The 11,537-nt window shown below is 31.2% G+C and overlaps 2 protein-coding genes across 2 annotated transcripts; both read right to left on the reverse strand.

Annotated features, from left to right (window-relative positions):
• Window positions 1-3,467: 3,467 nt before the first annotated feature.
• LOC118042835 (cytosolic sulfotransferase 12) lies at window positions 3,468-4,514 on the reverse strand. The gene has a single exon (XM_035050555.1). It carries the CDS (start codon window positions 4,512-4,514, stop codon window positions 3,468-3,470), a length of 1,047 nt encoding a protein of 348 aa, XP_034906446.1.
• Window positions 4,515-8,955: 4,441 nt separating this feature from the next.
• On the reverse strand, window positions 8,956-10,289 carry LOC118042825 (oxygen-evolving enhancer protein 3, chloroplastic). Its single transcript, XM_035050547.2, has 3 exons — window positions 9,885-10,289; window positions 9,226-9,521; window positions 8,956-9,128 (listed from the first exon to the last, which is right to left on the reverse strand). The coding sequence occupies exons 1-3, from the start codon at window positions 10,192-10,194 to the stop codon at window positions 9,030-9,032; spliced, it is 705 nt and encodes a 234-aa protein (XP_034906438.1). The 5' UTR covers window positions 10,195-10,289; the 3' UTR covers window positions 8,956-9,029.
• Between the last annotated feature and the right edge of the window lie 1,248 nt (window positions 10,290-11,537).

Consider the following 11,537-nt stretch of genomic DNA (forward strand, 5'->3'; position numbering starts at 1 on the left):
CCAATCAATGGGAAGGACGCGGATTCTGATCTTTGGCCGCTTGTTTTGGATCTTATAGACGGTTGAAATTGTATGGTGAGGTTTAGTTTTGGATCGTGGACTCATGGTATTTTTTAGAGGCGGGAAATTTTACGGTAGTTTGGGGAGGAGAGCGAATTTACGACAATACCCATGCTCTCTTTAAAAATCTAAAAAATGGTCAAGAATAATAGTAATGATAATTTCTTCTTCTTCTTTTTGTGAAGATTGTTGATTTAAATAATAATAATAAAAAAAATCATTCTCTTATTAGATCTAAATTTTAGGAGCTAAATGGATAGTAAACCCTCTTGATTGAAAGTTAAGCTCCTCACAATTTGGTCCAAACAACCTCTAACTCTCGGTCAAATCCAATGCAATCCCCCACTTTTTATTTTTTTAATTCTAGCCCCTCAAATTATCAATTCAAAGTAATTAACTAAGGAGACGGTTATGAGAACCTTTCTGGAAGCCTGTTTATCTTTACGGTCGTGTAATATTTTAAAATAATTAATTTTTTTAAAATAATTTTTATTTGTGTTTTTAAATCATTTTAATGTACTAATATTAAAAATAATTTGATATATTTTCAAACAAAAATATATTTTAAAAAATAATCATTTTTAAATACCAAACACTATATTAAACCATTAAAATAGCCATTACAACCATTTATTTTTAACAAAGACAGACAATTACTTTGACCCGATAATGTAAAGAACTAAAATTAGAATGATAAAAGATTAGAGGTTAATTTTTTTAGTGTTTTTAAATAGTTTTAATATACTAATATTAAAATTAATTTTTTAAAATATATATATATATATTATTTTAATATATTTATAAAAATAATTAAAATCAAATACTACGTTATTAGTGTTGATGTTACTAATAATCAGGGCTTTCCCCCACCCCCAGATAAATATGGTCTTCAAAAATGTTCGTTGACGTGCTTCTTTCCCAGAGATAAAATGTTAAAAAAAAAAATAAGGGTGTGTATTGAGGTTTTCTTTTTCATTCATTATCTTATAATTTTGTGTTTTATTTAGGTAGTAATTGGTATTCCGATAATAGTTATTTTTTAAAATATTTTTTATTTAAAAATATATTAAATTAATATTTTTTTAATTTTATTTTAAAAAATTATTTTTTATATCATAAACCAAAACAATATAAAAATAATAATTTTATTTCAAAATCATAAAAAACAAACACTATCTTAGCTAGCCCGCAAACATCAATGCACACGTGTGGAGCTACACATAAGATAAGGGGGGCAATTTCCCTCCTTAATTTTTATAAGAATCTCATTATAGTCCTTAATAGTTCAAGGATTTTCAATTCACACCCATCTTTTCTATACATTTTCTCCCTGTATTTTTTTTTTTATCTTTCCCATTACTCCATGGACTATCTACTAAAGAGTTATTTGTTTAGAATAATTGTATATGATTATCCTTTGAATGGACTATTTTTTTTTTTTACAATTTAATTTATTTTGATATAATAATTATGTGAAAATAACAAGGTATCAATATTTGAGTAATAGGACCTGTTTAAGGATTTAAAAGAAAAAAAAAACTTGTTTTTTATATGAAAACAATCATCCTAGTTTTTTTATAAAAAAAAATTGGTTGAAAATGATTATTTGATCATAAATTAAAACTAGAAACCCTCGCATAAAATTTACACATCCAAACATAAATCAATAATTTTGTTCATAAAAACATCCACACAATAAAAATCAAAACTTCCACGCATAAAAAACAAAACATCCACCCATGTAATTAAAACATTTATATAAAAAAATATCTTGAGTTAATCAATTTTCTAATTTTCTAATTTGCCCGTAATTCACATACACACATATTCAACTTCAAAGGAGTAGGACCGGTTAAAGTTTCATATTATTCCTGGATTGATTCTAAAAAACAACATATAAAAATTACATGAAACAAGAACATGTGAAAATAACAAATAATCACCATCCAAAGTAACAGGACCCGTTCAAAGATCATATTGTTACTAGGTCAATTCTTTTGATTAAAAAAAAAAACTTTTTTTTATATGAAAATAATCCTATCATTTTAAAAAACATTGGTTGAAAATCATTATTTGAGCATAAATTAAAAATAGACATTTCTTCCCATAAAATTTACACATCCAAACATAAATCAATAATTTCATTCCTAAAAACATCCCCACAATAAAAATCAAAACTTCTACACGTAAAAACAAAAACATCCATATACTGGATTAATCCAAGCCAACTCGAGTTAACCTGCCAAATACATGAATCGAATCATAAGACCATAATAATCTCATATAAAGCAAATAAAAACAAATTGTGAAGTTTAATTTTTAATTAACCCAATGTTGAATAATAAAATTTAAAAATATATTATTATTTGTAAAAAATAACATGAGTTAACCTGTTAAACTCGTGACCCGAATCATGAGATCAGGAATACCTCATAAAAAGTTAAAAAAAAAATTATTTGAGTTAATATGGATTAACCTGCCTAACCTGTGATTAATATTATGAGATTGTGATAATCCCATAGAAAACAAATCAAAATAAGTTATGAAGTTTAATTTTCAATAAACCTAATGTTGAAAGTTGAAATTGAAAAAAAACTTTATCTAAAAACAAGACACAATAAAATAACTTGAGTCTACTGGGGTTAACTTGTAAAGCACGTAATCTTATTCATAAAATCGGTATTATCTCATAAAAATCAAACTAAAATAAATCATGAAATTTAATTCTTAATCAATTCAATGTTGAAGAATAAAATTAAAAAAAATACCCAAAAAAAGACCAAAAAAAAAAAACTCGAGTTAACTGTGTTAACCCGCCAAACTCGTGATCTAAGTGATGAAACCAAAATAAATCATGGAACTTAATTTCTAATCAATCCAATAATTAAGGCTGAAATTAATATATATATATATATATATATATATATATATATCAGTAAAAAAAAGACAAAAAACTCGAGTCAATCAAGTTAATCCGTCAAATTTATAACATGAGTTATGAGACCGATTTAACAACGTATAAAACAAATCACAATAAATTATGAAGTTAAATATTCAATAAAACAAATATTAAAATATAAAATTTTAAAAAAAATACATGGATTCTAAAAAAAAAATCAAAGGAATAAAAAGCACTGTTAACAATGTTTTGTGAGGGCCACCTCCTTTAGTTTATTGTTAATTAGACTCATGAAATGGGAACAATTTCTAATTCATGAATTTAGAAAACAAACCTAAAAAGTTTCATAAAGATGTGATATATATGTTCAAATATTATTGATCTGATGAACACCATTAATTTATTCTAATTAACATCTAAAAAGAAGGCTAAACTAGACTCCAAAAAATCATGAAATGGAAACGGTACCTCACATAAGAGAAATGCTTCATGTTTCTCTTTTCCCCGCCTAAATTGCCAGTCCAGACCCTCTGAACTTCGCCTTTGTAATCTCATCAAGTCGCTTGATCATCGTAGGCGTCAGACAAGTCTTCGAATCTCCGACGTTACCTCGCCGGAAGAATGCATTGTTGTCCACCTTTGCTTTGGAGCACAGATGAAACGTTCCAGTTTTATTCACCTCCAGATTGCTCAAATTCTCAAGACTACATAGCTTTATTATGTCTTTCACGGCACCTTTACTTTTTTCATCCACCGAAAAGGGACGTTCCATGAATTGTGCCAGCTTCTGCACGTAAAAAGTAGTATCCTTCTTCAGATCCTCATACTTGAGAAAAAGCACATTATTCGGACGTTCTAAGCTTGCATTCCAGTACTCCGAATTGTAGTCCCAAAAGGGTCCTGAAAGACAAACTCCATTACAGAAAAGCTCAAACCCTTCTTCCAGAGGCAGGGGTCGCATGTTCCTTCCAGATCTTATTTTATTGACAAACTTCCACATGGAGACCAAAACATCTTTCGAGTCCCGACAAATACACACAATCTTAGAACCTGAATTTATGATGGATTTCGGCAATGAAGTGTAAGAGACATGTGTGCCAAGTAGCCTAGGTGAGGGGAGAGAATCTAGGTATGTAAATGGGTCATCTTCATGAGCTTGCAGCTCAAAATACGGAACACACTTATGGGGGTTTGTAGTGAGTAAAGGGTGAGTTGAATCGTTGAGGCAACGATCATTTCTCTTCTGGATGGCAAACATGAGAGCCTTCAGCCATGTGGTGCCACACTTGGGAAATGAAGCCAAAATAATATCACTAGAGCGTGCCTGGAAGTTTTCCTGTGCCCAAAGAACTCCAACAGCCCAAACAGGATCATACCAAAATCCTTCAATCTTGTAATGCCCATCCAACCATCCATATTGATCCTTAGGAAGGGTTGAAACAATCTCTTCATATTTCTGGGACTGGCTTTTGATCTGTTGTTGTTGTTGTTGTTGATCTTCTTCGTAGTGGTTACTACTGTTTGAAGGTTTCTGAAGATTAGGAGAGTAAGACATCATGTGCTTAAGGGTTCGATCGATCGTAAACAACTTGCTTGAACTATGAAGCAGGATTAGTGTGTTTATCTGCTAATTACTTGGAAAGGAAAATTGTTAAAAAACAAGGAGCTAGCGAAGGGACATTAATGACTCGTAGATATATATATCAAACCTTCTTCTTGGAATATTAATAGTGAATGAAGGAGATGGTATGGTCTTGCATTCCCTAGAAACAATGCAAGTCTACGAGAGAATTTCGCCAAGATCCTCAATATTCACCTCTACATTATTTTACCCCTTTTTAAACAAATCGATCGGATCATCATTAGAAAATTTGGACCAGATTCAGTATATATAGAGTGAAACTCAAAGGAACTGAAACCGCACGTTTATATGTAATTGTACAATACACTTACACAATTATCCTTGGGGTAAAAAAAATAGACCATTTAAACAGGGGTATTGATGTCTTTTCCTCAAGGTTTTTTTTTTTTTTTTGTAATTACTAGGGTTTTTCTAAGATGATGAAGTAATTTAAAATTTTATTAATATTTATTTATTCAAAAAGCTATTAGCACATGGGAGGCGCTGCACACTCTGAGCGGTGAGTGCGGCACCTTCTAGTGGTAGAAAAATATCTTTTGCCATCTCATTCTATGCTTTCCATGTAATCTTCTTTTATGGTCAGTGTGTATCACCTAAAAATAGTTGGTTTCTCGCAGGTAGCATTTTTTTTTCTTTTTTCCCTTCATTTCTCTCCTACATGGAGAGATGCACTCTGGTCCTTATTTTTATTGCCTTTTCAGGTTCGGTCATTTTAGATTGTTTATTTTTGTCATTTTCCTTTATGTTAAAGTTTTATGATTTTCAATTTAATCATTTTATTCTAAATTCTATATATAATATTTTTTGGTTCAGTCCTTCTACTTTTGATTTCTTATTTTGTTCACCTTTTCTTTTGTCAAAGTTTTTATGCTTTCAATTTTATCCTTCAAGTCAATTTTATGATTTTTTTCAATAATAATAAAAATTTCAATTCGATCCTTCTTATTTTGATTTCTTGTTTTTTTTTCTTGACTCCTTTGTCAAAGTTTTTATAGTTTTTAATTTTATCTTTCAAATTAAATTAATGGCTTTTGTTCTTTCAACAACAACAACATCAATAATGGTGATGATAATAATAATAATAGTAATAATCATGGTATAGTCATATTAGTAATAATAATGATACTAATACTAATAATAATAATAATAATAATAATAATAATAATGCTACTAACAATGATAATAATAGTAATAATAGTGGTAATGATAATAATTTATTATGATTGTAATGGTATTAATGATAGTAATTATTGTGATGATAATAATAGTAATAATAGTAGTAGTAGTGGTAATTTTATCATTCAAAACAAGTTTATAGTTTTTGTTATTTCAACAACAACAACAACAACACCAATGGTAATTATGGTAATAGTTGGAGCAATAATAATTATGATGATAAGAATAATAATATTAGTATGGTAATGGTAATGTTATTAGTATTTATAATGATAGTAATAATGATAATGATACTAATAATATTACTATTTATAATGATAATAATATTAATAATTATGGTAATAATAAAAGCTTACTATAATAGTAATAATGATGATGACAGTAATGATTGTGATAATAATATTAATAATAGTGATGATTATGATAATAATGATGATAACAATAATAATAAAAATTGTCATTTCTTCTTCTTCTTCTTCTTTTTTGTTCATTATACTTTTGAACAAGTGTTATTCCTTTTCGATTTGGGTCTTAAATTTTAATTTTTCATGTATTTTTTTATTTAGTTTTTATTTTTTAGATTTTTTAATTTTTTTCATTAACTCTTTTTATAAAAGTTTTATTGGTTTTTGAGCTCACCATTCAATCCAGGTTTATAGTATGTTATTTTTTTTTCAATTTTTTTCTCATTCTTTTTTTTTTTCTTGAGTTATTTTTATTTTCAATCCATGTATGTATATGTGTATGTGTGTATTTATATGTATATGTATGTATATGTTTTCCCGTTTGCTATTGTTGCCTTTTCCCCCCTATATGATTCAAATAAAGCCAGCTTATTTAGTTAGTTGGGATTATAACCCGAGTTATTGGATTTCTCTTTGTTTTTTAAAACACGTTAGCAACGCCTAAATATTTATTTGGAAAAATAATACAAACCTGCTGTGTAACAAAGTCACCATCCTAGTTAAATATGAATGAATATCCAAATTATTATACAAAATAAATTGAGATTACGTTGAGTATAAATCTTTGACTCAAAACAAAATCTTAATTATTTAATTCATTTGGTTGGAATTATTTTCTAACCAGCATGAAACTATAGTTCACCTTCTAGTTGAATGAATTAGTTAGACCAATTCAGGCTGGAATTTGAGAAGCCGTACACTTCTAGTTCCAATACTTTTAATAATTTAAAGCTGCATTTGAGGTCTTGGCCCAGCGGTTGAAGTGACTTGTTCCCTTCCTCTGTATTCTGGGTTCAAACCTCACCGTGCACGCCTGTCACCTCCGTGGTGCCTTACATGCTCACTGGGTTTGCAGGATGTTCAGTGAGCCGTGGGATTAGTCGTGGTGCGCGCAAGCTGGCCCGGACACCCACGTAAATCAAAAAAATAATAATAATAATTTAAAGCTGTGAAAACCATGATGAGATAAGGTAAAAGAACGATCAAGTCCTGACCCTACTAAAATAACCCATCTCCACCACTTGAATCAAACTCCAATTCACTAGTTCATTATGGTTTCCTCTGCTTTTTATCGAGTAATCCTATGGGGAAACACTTGGATACAAAAACATTGTTTACAGTAGAATGGGAGATCATTGTAACTTAGTAGAAGCATTCTTTTTTCTTTTTTTTTTGATTTACATGGGTGTCCGGGCCAGCTTGCGCGCACCACGACTAATCCCACGGCTCACTGAACATCCTGCAAACCCAGTAAGCATGTAAGGCACCGCGGGGGTGACAGGCGTGCACGGTGAGGTTTGAACCTAGAATGCAGAGAAAGGGAACAAGTCCCTTCAACCGCTGGGCCAAAACCTCAAGTGCTTAGTAGAAGCATTCTTCTTAGGCTTGTAAATTGTTCAGCCACTATATATAGGTAGTACCCGACATGGATCTTTGGCAAATCTCACTTAGAAAAAAGGGATATAGCAGGAGAAATTCTTGCCTTTTGCATAACTGGTGCTATGTGAATTGCAATATATTTAGGGTTAGAAGCCATTTGGGAATTACAAGCCATTCCCTGATCATGAACATCAGAGATGAAGGTCCATCTGCTTGCAATGGATTCAGGGAATGGTTAGGATAGTTTGTCAGCAATTAGAGTTGTAAGGACATATTGGAGTCGGTCCTGAAATCTAAGGATAAATTCAGCCAACTAACTCGGTTATCTTGAAAGGAATGCAACCGGATTGCTGAAATTCACCATCCTTTTGTCATAGGTCTATGGATTGTCAACTTTATCTTGATCCTTACTTCAGTCTATTTTCTCACAGAATTATTAGGTTTGGTATGTGCAGTTCACTTGATGATGTTTTACATAGAATTTCTAGTCTGTCGAGAAATAATATTCAAGTTCTTGATTCTGCTTTGTGTTAGGATGCTGACAGCTACTTTCCTTTGCTTGATTACGTAGAGATTGGATGCAATGCAATGTTGAAAGCTACTTTCCTTTCCTGCATTGGCTGACTGCTTCCTTATCCGGCGCATCAATGTCATGATGTGTCAAAGAATCATCTCAAACCTATAGTTTAAGCTGTTAGGTAAGGTTCAAGATATGATTTATATTATTTTTTAACACACCCCCTCAAGTAAAAGTTCTTTGGGTTTGAAACTTGCACAGACTTACATTATCTTGTGCTTGATTTTTTTATCAAATAAATAGGGATGATGAGATTCGAACTTGTGACCGCTTGGTTATTAAAGCTCTGATGCTATGTCAAAGAACCATCTCAATCCAATAGCTTAAGCTGTTAGGTGAGGTTCAAGATATGATTTATATTATTCTCTAACATAATGCATAGTTTATGAAAGCATACGAACACTTCTAGTAAAGAAACCGGATGTCATCGGAAATTTATGAAGTTATTGTGATCTGTTATTGATGTTTCTGCTTTCATGCCCCATGATTTTCGTGCTCCGAACATTATGTTCCTGCCGGACAAAAGAAATAGCTGTTTTTTTTTTTTTTTCCAGTGATCTATATAGTTACTATTAGTTCTCTTCTCATGCTTCCATTAGTTACACTGCTTGCTGGCTGGCTTTAACTAGCTATGAAGGCTATACAAGGATAGCCTTCTTTGCCTTCAATAAATTAATTCCTCTGTTTAGCAGGCTCATGATTGCCTCATAAACAGAATAGTAAGGCAATGATTATTCTTTTTCACAGCTAGATTCCCTTCAGAGAACATCCAAATGAAGTGTCTCATAAAGTAATTTCACAAAAGCTTAAATCAAATTACATGAGTTTCTCTTAACCAAGCTTAGCAAGAACATCATTCAGAGTAGATACAGTCTGAGCATAGTACTTCTCAGCTTCAGGAGTGCTCTTAATCTTTGCTGCATGGTCCAGCTGAAAAGGGAAAAGGGAAAGAGAAAAACTAATTCCATTAACAACTGAAAGTGTTTGATGATCAAAACAAACTTAATCAAAATAGTGTATTGCTTACATTGCTGATGGTATCAAAGAGCTTTCCAGTGAGTTCCTTGAGGGATTTCTTCTCGTCCTTGGACTTAGCAGAGATAACAGTGTTGAGGTCAAAACGAAGATATCCTGCCTTAAGACGAAGATCATTTTGGACATAAGGCCAAGCCTTCTGGTCTATCAAAGTTTTCACACCAACAATGTCCTTAGCTGACTCCTTAGCCCTTACCGCCGCCTCAGCTGGGGGAAGTGGTTGCAAGAAAAACCTCTGTTTCAGTGGCAGATCAAAGTCTCTTGCTTCATCAGAGTTCAATGTCCCAGCTGCCAACACACAAAATCATCATACTTGAAAAACAATGTCATATACCATTTGTTAGACATCTGAACTTTCTGTTTAACTTGTTAGACGCTTAGACACCCTCGATTTTTCGACATGGGATGTCTGCCCAAATGTCATTGGAATAATCTAATCTTATTTTCACCATCTTTTGAAGCATAAAATTAAATTTTCTTTCACCAAAAATGTGATTAGCTTAGGGCTAAGCATGGATTCGAACTCGACTCCTCCTCCGAAGCAGGAGAGAGCACCACCAGACTAAAGACCATTGACAACTACTAATTAAGATTGAAACATTTGGTTTACAAGTAGCAAAATAGCCTAGGAGGACTAATTCATGAACTTACGGAGTCCACCGGAAGGAGGGGGAGGAGGGCCAAGTTTGATAGGAAGAGCATCAGCAAGAACAACTTGAACAAAAGAACCAGAAGCCAAACCAGCAGCAACAAGACCCAACATGGCCCTACGGCTAGTTTCAAGCTCACCGGACACTTGTTGCTGAGCTCTAACAGCAAGCCCAGGGCGTGCCACGGCCACGCGAGTGGTGTTGCTAGGCACGTTCAACAACCTGTTTGAACCACTTAGCTGGAGGCTACCTTCAAGGACAGCCTGAGATGTTCCACGTAGACCAGCCATCGATGCCATTGCTTGTGCCATGTATGAATTTTCCTTCAACAATCTGTGTGCTCAAGTGGGTGGTTCACTAATTATATATTTTTTTTGGGGGGGGATTGGATTTTCCTGTTAAATTATGTGTGGTATTTGTGATTTAGATTGGTTCTTGAGCTAGCATACCTTATCTGCCAAAATTTCTACTTGGATAAGCTGGATATAGTCTTAGCCAACCATTGTTGTACATGTGTAACTAGATTTCTTGTAATTTGACACGTTGGTTTGGTCTCTCCTTTGGACTAGTAGAATCATGCCAACTAGATTCTGAAAAGATTTTAATTCTAACGTTAAAATTGTTCAATCAATCAGTTCCTTTCCAGAATAATTGAATTCGATTTCACCAAGATTTTGTCGAGAATTGTCTGTTGAAATGATTTTTTTTATTAACTTAGGTTAGCTTATTTATCCCTTAATTAATTTTATAAATTTTAAAACTAATAATTATATAAATTTTCAATGATTTTGAAGTTTGTGAGATTTAATTTATTGATTTTTGGATAATAAATTTAAAATTTGACTAGTTAAATTATATCTTTTAAAATTAATTCCTTTAAAACATGTAGTAAAATAATTTCATGCAATAATCAATTCAAAACCACACCTTAATTTATGCATCGTACCAACTGAAACAACAAATTCATGTTTTTTTTTCTTTGATCATAAGAAAAATAGTAAACAGGAGACATTAAAGACATGCTCATGTAGGATCACTACTAATTTCTCTTACCACATGGCGTGGTAATTACTTGTAACTTGACTAGCATATCTCATATTATTTTAAAAAAAATTGTTTCTTTGATTATAAGATCATATCTCAATTCCCAAAGATTATCAATATTAAATTCACGTATCTTCTGGGTAGAATAGTTTTATAATAAACTATACTTATCCTTTTTTTTTAAGAAATTGCTAAACTAAAAATACATTTCTCTTAGTCCAAAATTCTACTTCTCATATTTAAGTGTGTTTAATAATGCAGTAAAAAGTATTTTTTAATTAAAAAATATATTAAAATAATATTTATTTAGTTTCTTTTTTATTTAATATTAACACATAAAAAAACATCAATTTAATATTTTTTTATACAAATAATAATTTAAAAAATAAAATGAACCATAAAAATAACCACTTCCTAAAATTGCAAGTTATTATTGAATTCAACTTCAACAAACTAGTTGATTTTGAACCTAGCTTTATTTTTTAATTAAACTCAATAAGATACAATGAAACCTAATTAATCTGATCAGTATTTTAATAATTTAGTTAAACTTCATTGAATAAACATAAAAAAATTAAAAAAATTATTTTAACATAAAAATTTGATCCAA

The sequence above is a fragment of the Populus alba genome, chromosome 4 (assembly GCF_005239225.2).
Source record: "Populus alba chromosome 4, ASM523922v2, whole genome shotgun sequence".
Classification (NCBI taxonomy): domain Eukaryota; kingdom Viridiplantae; phylum Streptophyta; class Magnoliopsida; order Malpighiales; family Salicaceae; genus Populus; species Populus alba.

Coding starts and splice junctions, on each gene's coding strand:
- LOC118042835 (XM_035050555.1), bottom strand. CDS start 4,514: ATGTCTTACTCTCCTAATCTTCAGAAACCTTCAAACAGTAGTAACCAC.
- LOC118042825 (XM_035050547.2), bottom strand. CDS start 10,194: ATGGCACAAGCAATGGCATCGATGGCTGGTCTACGTGGAACATCTCAG. Junction 9,522..9,884: donor CCCTCCTTCCGGTGGACTCC/GTAAGTTCATGA, acceptor GTGTGTTGGCAG/CTGGGACATTGAACTCTGAT. Junction 9,129..9,225: donor TCTTTGATACCATCAGCAAT/GTAAGCAATACA, acceptor TTCCCTTTTCAG/CTGGACCATGCAGCAAAGAT.